Here is a 13,948-nt window from a genome sequence, read left to right on the forward strand (position 1 = left end):
CTCCTTAAATTTAACACAAGAAAAACCTTGTCTCTTGTATGTGAACATTGTCTGCCATCAGAGAACGTTTATCGCCTAATATCTCTGGGGGAAAAAATTGTGAAGGGGATTCCATGCTCAGTATTTAGCTCATGTTGGTACAAATAGCAACTACTTTATGTAGTCACCTCAGATTGCCTTCCATCTTGTTTTGTTCTATCTCATTTTACATCACTGATGGTAGGAAACGTTCATTTGGGTAAAACTACTTCAAATTACTAATTAAATAAGGTTATAAAGGAAAACAGTTCTTAGTCATTGTGTGTAAACTGGTGCTCTAACATTATCAGAATGGTTTGAATGCTGGTTTTTTCTCTAGCAGTCTGAATTTTTCTCCTCGTTTGATTTTACACTGCTGCATTGGAACGAGATTTTCTGAGCATCAAGAACCTTCAAATCTGCTTCTCCCCTGAACTATAAAATCTCAACTACTAATTGATTTTTTCTGATTCTTAGAGTGTATGAGGATTGCAATTATTCTTTCCCCTTTTTTTGTGATCATGAAAAAAAAAAGTCTTTAAGGTTTAGATTGACTAATTTTTCATTTGTGACCAATTAGAATATTAAACAGTCCCTTGCATAACCCTGCGGGGCCAGGCAGATGTTGGAAGCAAAGAGGGAGGTGGCACCCCCCCCCCCAACACACACATTGCCCCCAAGAAAGGGGGGGCCATTACCTTGAGCTACTCACATAACCACAGGGGATCCAAGCTGAAAACCAGGCTCCCCAAAGTCTATTTTAAAGTCTGAAAATGGAGTCAAGCCTCAGCTGATGTTCACTCGTTCAGTGAAGGGAAGGAAGGAAGGGCAGATGGATGCTCTTCCCACCAGAAATTGGCTCTGACAGGCGGGCGTTTCAAGGGGACCTAACTGGTGTTCTGATCCCAGTCTGTTAATAGTAGGAATTGCTGTAAGTAATGTCGAGACTCATCTGCTTGGGGGACTTTGGGATTTGCAGAAGGGAAAACAGAATTTAATTTTTAAAAAAGAACTATTTAATTTAAAGAACAAATTCTCCCATGGACTAATTGACTCCCAGCTGGTCCTTTCTGGATCCAGGACTGTACAGTGGGTACCAGCCAAATAATTAGTGTCTTGTAAGAACTGTAAATTATTGTCACTTTAAAAAAAAAAATCCCTGTCATCCCTCCTCCCCGCCCCCCACTTGTATGCAAAGCCACGGAGGACTTCAGTGACGAGATTTGCATCTTGTCTTGCAGCCTACTTGGAGGAGATCCAGTCGGTCCGTCGCCACACCAACAGCATGCTAGAAGGCACCAAGAACCTGCACCCGCCAATTGTGGTCCACTGCAGTGCTGGGGTGGGCAGGACCGGCGTGGTCATTCTTTCCGAGCTGATGATCTACTGCCTGGAGCATAATGAAGTAAGTCTCTCTGGGCTTCGGAATCGTCCCCCTTGGGGGCCAGTCTACACCACGGCCACCCTTTCACCTGTGCCCTTCCATTTCCACTGCTTAGCTTCCTCTCTTGACGGGAGTTTTCCAGACCTGTGATTCCCACTTGGACTCTGACATTTACAACCTTCCTTATCTGTTTTCCCTTTCATTGCTCTGTGTAGAGACCCAAATGTAAGTGAAAGAGACCCAAATGAAAGTGTAAGAAAGGAAACATTTAGAAAATCTGATCTTCACTGGCATCGACTTCCAAAAGTCTGCAGTGTTTTTTGTAGAAGGTCTGCTTTTATTGTGGGTAATTCTCCATGGTGGGTTATTCAGTCCATATAGTTTAGAGGAATCTTAAGCGTTTCTGGGATGTATTTTGGCTTAACTCCTCCGTGAAAACATGCATACTTTAAAAACATGTTTCATTCTTCAGAGGGAGTTTCATTGAGGAGGCTGTTTGCTCTTGTCTAGGTTGGCAATGGTGTGTAGCAGAGCTGGGTGGATAACCTGAGGGCTAGACGCGTCCAGCTCTTTCCCGCTAGATGCGGGCTGTGGCTATCCATATTTGTGCCCACACGGTGCGTGGCGTTCCCTTCTTGCTGTAGGTCAGAGAGTTACACTGAGGGACTTTTGATTTTGTGGAGATGAGAAAATAGCAATCAAAGGCTAAAGACCAGTTCATCTGCCTTTTATTCTCATGAGGCTGTAGGGGTTTTAAATGGCTTTCACTTTATTTTTTCTTAGTTGGATTCTTCATAGCAGCTTGTGTCAGTTTTCTGATTTTAGAGATGACGATACCAGGGCCAGAAACAATCGAATGACTTGCCCAGGGCCAGGTGGCTCTTAAGCACTGGTGCCAAGGTTTGAAATGAGGTCCTTCACTTCCTGGCCCTGAATTATTTCTTGTCTTCACGCTGCCTCCAAACGCCAAGTGTCATTTGGTTCTTGTTCAATTTCCAAATTGTATAACTTGGCGAATCAAAGGAGACTTTTGAAATGGTAGTTTTAAAATCAGGAGATGTTATCATGTACGTTCTGTGAAGGAATTTATCCAACAATATATGTATTTGCTCAATAGCATCAGTGGTTTGAAAAATGAGATTTAAATATTGCCCCATGAAATTTATTATATTGAAACTTCTAGGAAAACAGTCAATGCTGAGTTTAAACATGTTCAAAGGATGTTTTAAGTTCCCTGCCTATAAAAAGTTAATTTTGGAAACTTTCAGCCTGTACGTATGAAGATTTGTGCTGCTAAAAAGTAGAAGAAGGGTTATATCAATGTGGCCTATTGTTCAAACAAACATTCTGTTGGGGAACGAAATGCCCATCACGGAGTCAGTTGAGTCTACATCACAGAAATCCCATGGTCTTCTGTGAGTTTTTATCCTTTTTTCTCACGGAAGATTTCTGGGTTGTTTGCTTCCCTGTCACTACTAGAAGTCTCTAGGAGTTTCTATTAGAGTAATGGCTTCCCACTAAGTCCCAGACCCACTCAGTGCTGGGAAGATGGATTGAGAGACAGTGGAAACGGGGTACGTGTGGCTGCAGCGTATCCCAGCGCCCCTGGTGGCACCAGTGGGTTCCTGGGGAGGAGAAAGGGCTTCATGGTCCCCTCTGGATCCACTTAGAGATCTTGTCCTCATATCAGTTTCTTTGACAAACTCCCCTTCTTTTCTCCATTCCCCACGTACCCTCCTGTGCTCCCCTTTCCTCCTTTTCAACTTGAGAAGCTATTTTCTCTGTCTTGTCTGACATGAAGGATCGTTCTGTGCTGAGCGCTCTTTGGAGACCCATCAAAGACTGAGCCTCAGTAATGCAACGACATGAAGGCTCATTGATCACCAGATGTCATTGGCCCAGGGGAACACAAATAGCACGTGTCAGAGCCAGCGTGGTGCAGAGCGAGGGATTTGGCCACGAGCACCCAGTGTGGACTTGGTGAAGGCTTGGGGTGATTAGACTCTCCACGGGGTTTTTCCAGACATAGCGGATTTCCTCAATGCCCAGTTGCATGCCAGAACATTCTTTACTGGAACGCGCGGTCAGTCCAAAAAGGACTTCTGTTCCCATTGATATTCCAAGATAGCAAGATGACTCATATTTTTCACTTCCCTTCCCCTAGCACAAATATAGCCAGCCTTATCAGTGCTGTTTCCCATAACTGCTATTGGTAGATGGCTAGGGAGAAAAAAGTTCTCTACTTGTTCTGCTTCAGGCCTGTCTAGTAAAATTCAAACCCTTATTTTAGGAGTGGGACCATGTTGCTTTGTTTTTTAAACAAAAGGTTTTGCTAAATCAGTATAAAATCGGGTGTCCCATTTTTCTCCTGTTGAAACTTTCCCATCTTCTTTGCCTGTCTTCTGGATCTCGGATACTTTATGTTTTAGTCTGTAATCCATAGAGTTTTAATTTCATCAGTAAAACGCTTTTTATCAGAGCGAAGATCCTTACTGTGAAGTTGGGTAGCTGTGAGGTAGGAACAGGAGGGGATTCTCTGGGGCTGCCCTGAGAAGCTTCTGTGTGTCCCATTGCCTTTGGTCACCGAATGTCAGCTATAACATTTCAATGCCCACACATTTTTTTCCTCCAGAATGCACCGTTTTCATGGTTTGTGATACTCTCTCCTGGCTGCCTGTCCCAGATCAGCTAAATTACAAAAGGTCAGGTTCTCACTAGCCACATAGCAAGATGTCTTGATCTTGCTGCTTTTCTGAATCGGTTACCTCCTCCTCCCCCGTTCATAGAGTAGGGGGAGAAAATGTCTCCTAAGCACGGTGGAGAAAGCATCAATGGCCTCCTGATTCCTCGAGTTAGGGACAGTGGACAGCAGAGCCTGTGGGAGTGAATCTTCAAGGCAAGTTGAAGGATTTCATTGAGGACCAGGAGAAACCTTTGTCTTATCTCCAAACAGCCCCATATCAGCTAGCACACCACACTTGAGTGAGCCTCGGGGGCTGAGTCTTACAGGTTATGGAGACAGTAGTGATCATGATGACAGTGGTGGTGGCAGAGGTGGAAATGGAAGTGATGGTGGAGGGAAGAAGGTGGTGTGGTGGTGGTGATGATAGAGGTGGGGAAGCTGGAGGAGGTAGTGGTGGGATCGGAGGAGAAGGTGGAAGTGAAGGAGATGGTGGTGGGGGTGGGGGAGGTAATACAGATGCTGGAGAGGTTGGTGGAGATGATGAAGGGGGTGGTGGTGATGACGAGGAGAATGAAAATGTTATAATAACCACAACTAACATGTGTTTAGCATTTACCATGTGCCAACGCTTGGGACTGCCCTGGTGACTCAGCAGTCAAGAGTCTGCCTGCAGTGCAGGAGACTTGGGTTCAATCCTTGGGTTGGTCAGATCCCTGGGAAGAGAGCATAGCAGCCCACTCCAGCATTCTTACCTGGAGAATCTCATGGACAGAGGGAGCCTGGTGGGCTATAGTCCATGGGGTCCCAAAGAGTCTGACACAGCTGAAGCATCTGAGCCCTTGTGCGTGTACTAACACTGTTTCACGAGCCTTGCAGCTCGTAGCCTTTCCCGTGGCCTTACGAGAGAGGTCCTACTAGTGCTTGCTGAGTCCTTGAGTCACGTCTAACTCTCTGTGACCCCACAGAGGGCATGGCAGCCCACTCCAGTGTTCTTGCCTGGAGAATCCCTGTTAGAACCTGCATCTAACAAAGAGAAGCTGAGGCACGGGGAGATGAACTCTTAGCTCCTATGTGACTCTGCCTCTCTCATCAGAGCCTTTGATGGGCATGAGGTAGAAACAGTCTTATTCTATCCTTATATTCAGGGCCCGCCACAGAGTAAGGCTCAGCATGCAGTATGTTAATTGTCTGTGATAGGTGCTCTGTGTTGGATATTATGTCAGTCACCTTGGAATATAGTTTAGACACAGACCCACTAGTTACCATCAGAAGCTTGTGGTCTAGGCTCTGTATTTTGACTAATAGTTTGAGGATTCATGTGCCTTTCTCTCTTTCCTTCCTACCAGGGACTTGTCCCTTTTAAATCTGTGGTGCGTGTTACTTAACTCGTTGCGGAGAAGCTCAACAAAATAGGACGGCATGTGTGGTATTGTAGCTACACAAAATTTGGAAATAGCTGAAATGACTTTTGACAGTAAAGGAAGAGAAGACATATATGACTGAGTTTTTATTATTCTGTTTTCGATGCTTGCTCAGTGCTTGGTAATTTCCTGGGTGTGGTCGCTTCCCTGGACTAAGGGCTCCCAGAACAGGGGGACGTGTGCCAAGGGCGTGATGGCACATGGACTCCGTGGTGCTTCTGCCCCAGCTGGTCCAGGAGGGAAGTGGCAGGTGGGAAGCACACCAGGGCACCGGTGACCCCTCGTCTTCATTCCTTCCCATTGGACATACTCAAAGAGTTTACATGTAGGCAATTTCATTGAATGCTCAAGATGTTGTCAGTTAAAGGCTATCACTCAAAACATGACTGGTGTCCAGAGACTGTGCTTTGACATTTTAAAGGTTTACACATAAATTATCTCACATGGTTATACCTGAGGTCCTACGAGATGGCAGGATGGGCACAGGTGTTCTTATTTCACCAATACTGAGACACTGAATAGTCTTTATCTAGAGCTCTTGTGTGCGAGACACTGTGCTAAATGCTTTACATGCATTTCTTCGTTTGATCCTGTGAGGTGGGTATGGTTTATCACCCCATGTTATTGCCGAGGAACCATCACTGACTTGGCCAAGGCTACATGGCATTAAAGGAAAGCATCGGTATCCTGACATCACAGAGGAAGAAATGAAGACCCATAAGTGGCTTAAATCCTCCCATTGGGCCATGGTAGCCCTGAGAGGAACCATTTGGGATTAACTCCAGCTTCGTTGTCTTCTCTAACAGACTGATCTGTATTTAAAATCACACCAGTGGTGCGGGACAACCAGCTTCTCCAGCTGTAGGCATGGTCTTTGACGGGGGTAACCGAGAGGGGGCTGTCTTTGGTTTCCTCCCATACCTGTCCAGGGGCCGCGAGTAAATACATTCCTCATTCCAGGTAAGGGAATGAGAAATGACCCAAGGGAAGCCCCCCATCATCTCAGCATCTTTTCTTTTCTTGCAGAAGGTGGAAGTACCGATGATGCTGAGGCTCCTCAGGGAGCAAAGAATGTTTATGATCCAGACCATCGCTCAGTACAAGTTTGTCTACCAGGTCCTCATCCAGTTTCTCCAAAACTCCAGACTCATTTAACCCCCACATCCCCGCCGTCAGTTCCCGGAAGAGGGACCCAGCTCCATCTCGCGGATGGGGAAACACCTCCAGACAACATCTGTTTCCCAGCAGGGCGCAGATGGCCGGAGCAGGCAGGCCACGGACTCCCTGAAGGCGGGAGCCAAGATCACTCACAAACATCGTGTACTATTTTATATGAGATAATTTATTTTTTCCTCCTTTGGGATAACTTTTGTGAATCATCCTAAGGCAGTTTTCACAATAATATAGTCCTTTTCATTTGAACCACATTTTGACTGATCTGCAGTGTAAATAGGGCTGTAGGGAGGGAGGGTTGCCTGGTGCATCCTTGGGGGGTCAGAGGCAGAAGGGAACACATCTCTAGTGAAGTTGCAGCCAGATTTGTGACCAACTCTGAAATTCATCAGCCTAATTGCTCATATCCAAATCAAAGATGGCGAGAAAATGAGTGCATCCTAAAATATAAAGTGCTAAGACCCTATTTCTGAAGGGGGAAAACAACACTATTCTCTTATATTGGGGGTTCCTGTAGCTTGATGGGGGCTTCCCAGGTGGCCCTAGTGGTAAAGAACCCGCCTGCCAATGCAGGAGACATAAGAGATACACGGGTTTGATTCCTGGGTGGGGAAGATCCCCTGGAGGAGGGAATGACAGCCCACTCTAGTATTCTTGCCTGGAGAATCTCATGGGCAGAGGAGCCTGGCGGGCTACAGTCCATGGGGTCACAAATAGTCAGACATGGCTGAGTGACCAAACTACAACAACCTTGGTTCACTGGTCACCGTCCTGAACTTCATATGTTAGTACACAATAGAGCATGTTCTGGATGCTTTCCCTCTTGCTGATTTTGGGGAATTCTTCTCTCTGTCATCTGCCTTTTCTTGGTACAACTTTTCAATTGTGGCTTTGTTCTTAAGATTGACCTTTGTGGGTATTCCATGATGTGTTCCTCCTCTGCTACCCTTTTTTCCCCACCTCCTGAGCTGTAAGTACAAGGAAAGAATGGCATCCAACCCACCAGAAGGAGTGCACCTTTGTGATTTCCAGTCACCACACAGTAGACGGGTGTGGAAGCTGATTCCTGATGGGCTTCTTTGGAGTGTGAATCAACTCGGTTTCACACCTGGCCAGACTCAGTTTCACACCTGAGTCTGTATTTGGACCCAGAGTATCTGGCAAGGGCCGGTTTCTTCCCTTCTCCTCCAAGGACTGAAGAATCAGTCAGGAGTAGAGCTTCTACTGAGCCCCCTAGGGTCTGGAATTTTGCTGAATGATCTGAAAAAGGAAAACCACTAGGATGACATGTATTTTCAGTGGATCAGAGCTCATAACTCTCGCAAGGAGATGCTCAGAACATGGATCATCAGCAGGCAGAGAGGTACTTGTTTCCTTTTCCTTAGAGACTTTCCATCCTTGGGATACTCTGCCGTTAGGGATGTTTTAACGGTTGGTCTGCAGTTACTGGCTTATTGTTTGATGAACCACATCGGCATTCCTCTTTCCTCTCTCAGCGCCCTGCGTGGCCACTGTTGATGTCTCATGTGGGCAGCGAGTAGATGTGCAGTCTCCTTGAGCCCTTCACTCTTGGCCCTCATTTCAGCTCACTCACTGTTGCCGCTTCGAGCTGAGGGAATATTCACGAACGCACAAAATGTAGACAAGAAGTAGGCTCGGTATCCAACTTCCTAGCCAGAGTTTATATTGAAACCCAAAGGAAAACATTTAAAAGTGATTCCCCGTATTTTGTTTTTAAAAACAAATGCTTTTGGTCCTTGAGCCCATTTTGCATTCCTTTGCGCATCTCCAGTAAGTGCCAACCTATCTCCTGTTAAATTAGCAGCAGCCATTTAAAGTCCTTTCAGTGGCATCTGCATCATAATTGCCCAGAGATGCTTTATATCTGGGAAGCAAGCCAAGGAATAAACCTTGAAGCAAAGTGTATTAAATTAGTTATCTAGTTAGAGCTTTTGGAATGAGTTCCTGACGACGTATCAAGTCTGAAGCTGGAGCTGCCGGGGTCTGTTGCTGCAGTGGGGAGAAAATAAAAAATGGAGGGGGAAAAAAAAGATACTATGTCACCACAAGGCCATCCAACACTTTCATGCCTCTGGGTTTGCAGTTTTTCTGGTTGAAATGTCTTGTTTCTTTCATCCATCTCATTTGGATGTATTGACCCAGGGTTCATCCTTGTTTACTGTGGTCCCTGGACCAGGGGGAGCTGAGTTTGATGTCTTCATCCTTGAGCTGAGCTGAGGTTGCCAGCGAAGCCAGACCATGCCCTGCTCTGCTTTACTGGAATCCTTAGGCTCTAAGGGGACACTGCCTTTTGGCTGTATTTATCTTTAGACACATCTCTTTCCCTGGATGGGAAGCAGATGAGGATTTGGTGGCTTTAGGCAGGGATGCCAATCACTGGTCCCTTTATAGGCAAGGAATTGAGTTCCTCCCCTCAGTTGGCGAGAACGGTAAGGTCAGGGCAGGTGAAAACATCTCCACGTGGACTATTTTGAGTAATAAACTTTGGAGAACCCTCAGTAGAGAGAACTTGACTTCTACAACATTTGTGGTCCTAGATTGAGAAGCACGACTATCTGTTGACTGTGGTTAGTCAGTCATTGGCCTCCAAGTCCCTTGGTCCTCTGGCACCTTCCTCCGTCAGCCTGGATAGAAGGTCCTCGTGGGCTCTGCTGGGTCCTGTGAGACTTGTCCGTTGGCTGCCCAGGACACATTTAACCTTTGTCCTGCCTACACTCAGCTCCTTCTGTAAACACTGGTGGCTACAGTAAGTCAGTACTCTGATCCAGCTACCGACCTTCCTTATCCTTTTCCAGGCTGACGCATATGAAATTTCCAGTATTTGGATCATTTTCTTTATTTACAATGACAGCAAATTCACTTGGATCAACCTAATATGTACAGTTTGTTTCTGCCCCTTGATTAGTGTGGATCCCAACACACCATATGTCTTTTCTCAAGAGCTAATGAACATGAAAGTGTGTACCTTGTGTTCTTTCTGTGAACCTATGGCCTTGCTGCAATGACCTTTACCTCACTTGGTGAGTGGGCTGTCTTCCTGGGGCTTGGAGTCACACTTGGCAGAGATGTCAGTGCACTTTGGATTCTCATAAGCAGGGCTGGCCATCAGGCACATGACTGGGGGTTTTCAGCTGTTGTTCTTTCTTGATGTATAGTCCGTATTAGCTGGCCTCAGCCCAGTGGTTATGGAACATAATCTGTGTGCCCAAAGGTGTCCAGAGTGACAAAGCAAAATGTGCTTTCAAGTCTCTTCCCCATTTCCAGTCGTGTGTATAACGGAGAAAGTGGGTAGAGTTATTGCTTTTTTGGGGAGGCAGGAATCTGTCAATCAGTTGAGGTCAAGGGGTGGGCAAGCACAGGGACCTTCTAATATGTTTGCCAAGGAGCTTAGACTCAAGGAATGGGGATTGAGTCACAGGCATATCAGTGTTAATCTACCCTTCATTCCTCTTTCGTGTTGGGAATAACTGGCAGCATCTAGACTAATAACTTCCAGAAGCACCAAGTGATTCCTGTTGGGCTATTAAGGTGGCTCTTTGTGGGAATTCAGCTTCCTCATGTTTTACCAAAGATTATTCTGCAGCTGTGTTTTGTTCTATGGCCTATGGATTTTATCAGATGTTTATCATGCTCTTATTTAGTTATTTCTTTTTGTGAGCAAAGTAACAGTTCATCTAACACTACTTTCTAATGGAGAAATTTGGAGTTTTCATGGAGACTGCACAAAATTTCCATTGGTCTAGAACTTCATGGGTGACAAACTAGTTGGCCCTATAGGGTTGAAATAGTCCTAGTTGGCCCTACAGGGTGGAAATCTCTAGGACATTAAGATTCTGTTTGACACTTCTGAGCTCTGAGCAAGGGAGCAGAGTGGTCCTTCTCTTTGCCTCAGCTTCTAAGACATTTGGGGACAGAAGACCTTACTGTTGAAAGGAACAGCAACATTCCTGGGAGAGATGGGCAGGTGTATTCAGTCAAATTCTGCCAACTCATACATATTACCCTGAAAATCGCTATTCTTCATAGGGTCCTGAGAAACTCGATGACCTGCTTGCCCAATACTCAACCTTTATCCTGCCTGCTCTGAGCTTTTGCATTTCCATTAGAAACTCAGATGGTGGGTGTTCTTACCTTCTCACTACCTTCCTTATTTTTTCCAGCTTATTATAGTTGCATCTTCTTTCTCAAGGCCAAACTGAAAAGTTCTCTATTAAAACGTCCATGAGGCTGGCATTGAATATCTGGCATCCAGTCGATGTCACGAGACTGCATAATTTATTGTTGTTTGCTGCTGTAAAAGGGAGGATGTGCATCAGTTCCTATTCAGCTTCGGTCAGCCTTCCCATTTAAAAAATAAATTCAAGGACGTTTTAAGACAGGATGGCATGAGCTGATGGGCAAGCCTGACTATGATGAGCATCTGTCTAGAAAGTCTGTGTTCCCTCTGCCATGCTTTGGGCCGTCAAGACCATTCTTGGCCCAAAACACCAGGAGCTTGCCCAGAGAAGAGCTGTAAATGGGGGGAGGAAGAGGAAGGCTTTTTTTAGATCAGCTTTGGAGTTGCTGTCAAAACGTTCTTGACTCACAAAGAATTTTTTGAATTCAGGGGTGTCTCTCCTACTCTATCCTTCTCTGTGAGGTCAGAGGGATGGAAATGAGGTGGCACTCCTAGGCGAGACCTCGCTGCAGTGGGAAGATCGGTTTCACCCTTGCTGGTTGTTTTAAACTGTGTCCTCGCTCTTGTGGGAGAGCTTGACGAACGTTCTGGGTGCTGATGCTTGCCTGGACCCACTGCTCAGGAAGACCCTTCCCCTTGCTTGCTAGGGGCCCTGCCTTTGCTGGCAGCCTTTTCAGCACAACATTTTGCTTATCCACATGGCTCCGGAGTGAGCCATCACAGCTCCTGGGCATCTCGACTGAGTCTCTTCTGGGGGCCCCCCTTTCCAGCATGTCGTGTTTGTAATCAGGGCATGAGAACCAGGAAGATGTCCATACATGATGGCAGTTCCCTGTCTCACTTGAGAGCACAGGTGGGAATACTTTTCTGGTGTCGCCCTCCTTTCTAAGAGCACCCCACGTGCGCTTGGGACGGTGCCGACCTTTCCTTTTCTCATTTGCTTTTATGGAGCAGCTCTCGATAGCAACACCTTTTCCTTCCTTACCCTCCTAGTGCAACCCTTACAAAACAGTTGAATCTAGTCACAGGGACTCACTCTTTAAAAATCGTTCCAAATTATAAAATTAGAGAATCTAATTCTTAACATGCTTCTATAGTTTCAAAAAGTAAAATCTGGCATTTGTGTGGTTTCAAGGAATAGAATCTGGGAAATGGAAGCAACCAGAATGAAAATAGTCAGGTGCTGTCAGCAACCAGGAAGTCGACCTTCCTCCCTCTCTTTCCCCTTGGTGATCAACACTATCGTTCAGGACTAGAAGGGATGAAAGAAAAGCTGGATTCGATGATCAGTCCTGTTTGAACAAAGATTGCAGCAGTCTCTCAGGCTTATTTTGAGGTGACCTTCTATGGATTCCCCAGTGGCTGCCTTTGGCATAATGACACATGTGGTCAGATCGTCTCCAGCCCCTTCCTGCAGACCATGTTCCTTTCATCGTGGCTTCTACGCAGCCTGGCCGGTCAGGTGAAATGGGTGAAGCTCTGGGCTCTTTGCGGACTTTTTACAAGCTGCAAAGCTGTCTAGGGAGGGGCAGGATTGCTATTCATCCAGTCTGTGATGGGACCTTTCTTCCCAACCTCCTCCTCAAGGGAAGCTCAGAGGCCACCTTACCTGACAAAGGTCTTGGGGACAAACCTGAAAACATTGGATTGGGGTCTTTTTGTGCCTTGGGGTGGAACTGTTTTGCTAACAGCTCAGGAATCCTGCTCGAGTTGAGCTCGGCTGGCTCTCAGGGCAGGGGTGCCTGGCGTTCTCAGCATTTCTCAGGGCCGCCCACCTCCCTGAATTGCAGTGTTCGCTAATAAATACCTTCAGCTTGGAACTGAGAGCTGTAATTCAGAGCCATTTTCTGCCCCCAACGTGAACGGTGTAAAATGTTACTGCAACTTCCTTTGACTGAACTTTCTTGCCAGTTTGGAATCTTTAAAAGTCTATCAACCTTATCCTTTCAAAAGTAAGGTTACTCTTCATCAGAGATGATTTCCTGTGTATGTCCTTTGTTCCTTCAATAGTCAACTGACTTGCTTGAGGATATATATGTAAATGGGATAAAAAAGGGTTTACATATGCAGATGACTATTAAATGTGTAACCTTATATAACCTGTGTTACATCAAGTAACATGCCAATCTATTTTGTTTCACTGGACTATAATTGTGCTACTTAATTCAGTATTTTGAAGTTTTCCTTGGTCTCTGTCTTTAATATGTTGTCAATTGTTATATCATTCAAGCCAGTTGATGTTTAATAGGTCTCATTTCAGATGTACAGACAAGTCCCTAATGTAGAAACTGGTTTGTTCTTAAGGTTCTTGAGTCAGTCCAGGGAAGCCTTCTGACATCCAACACAACTGAACTGCAGGGCAGTCAGCCGTACGTGGCTGGCTGGCTGGCGTGGGCCGACCTGGACATTTAACCACCTATCGCATTACTGCTGTGAGAAATGCATTCCAGAGTAGGGACTTGGGATCCTGAGAACCCGTTCTTCTCCCCGAGGTGTCCACTGGCTTCCTTGCAAGATGGAAGTCCAGTCTCATTACGACAAGCTAGTTGTAAGGAGGGGGAGGGCGAGACATTTATAGGACATCCCTTGAGTTGGGGAGTGATTAATATTCACATGTCAACTTTACTTTGCTATAGACTCTCTCTTGATAATATTAAAAGCCTTAAATAAATCTATGCATGCTATTCTATGTGCTTTTTTTATATCAGTAAATAAGCTTATGCTTGCCAGTTTTATACACAGTTATGAAGTGTATGAAACTGACTTTTGACAGTATTTTTGCACTGTTTCTTATCTGTTTTTATAAAGTCTTTAGATATTGGTCCTAGTTGTGTATTGTTTTATGTTCTCACTGCCCTTGTCATTGCTGTAAAATGTTTCATATGTGCCTTTACAAATGTGAGATCTTTATTCTAACCTTTTTTGTAAAAGATATCTATTGACTTCCAAATGCAATAAACTTTTTTTTTTTTTTTCAGAGAAAACAGTTGAATCTTTTCTGTACTCTGTATGTTTTGCCTTAGTTGAAAGCATCTGCTTACTTTTAGGATTATTTTCATAGGCAAATGTGC

At 45.3% G+C, this 13,948-nt stretch overlaps 1 protein-coding gene across 1 annotated transcript in view; it reads left to right on the forward strand.

The window, feature by feature from the left end:
* PTPN14 (protein tyrosine phosphatase non-receptor type 14) overlaps positions 1 to 13,851 on the forward strand; it is a 112,696-nt gene extending 98,845 nt beyond the window's left edge. Inside the window, exons 17-18 of the mRNA XM_061160955.1 lie at positions 1,260 to 1,423; positions 6,533 to 13,851. Of these exons, the coding sequence (XP_061016938.1) occupies positions 1,260 to 1,423; positions 6,533 to 6,661 (293 nt within the window). The 3' untranslated portion in view covers positions 6,662 to 13,851. The remainder of the gene's footprint in view (positions 1 to 1,259; positions 1,424 to 6,532) is intronic.
* The last annotated feature ends 97 nt before the right edge of the window (positions 13,852 to 13,948 follow it).

The sequence above is a fragment of the Dama dama genome, chromosome 14, assembly GCF_033118175.1.
Source record: "Dama dama isolate Ldn47 chromosome 14, ASM3311817v1, whole genome shotgun sequence".
NCBI lineage: Eukaryota > Metazoa > Chordata > Mammalia > Artiodactyla > Cervidae > Dama > Dama dama.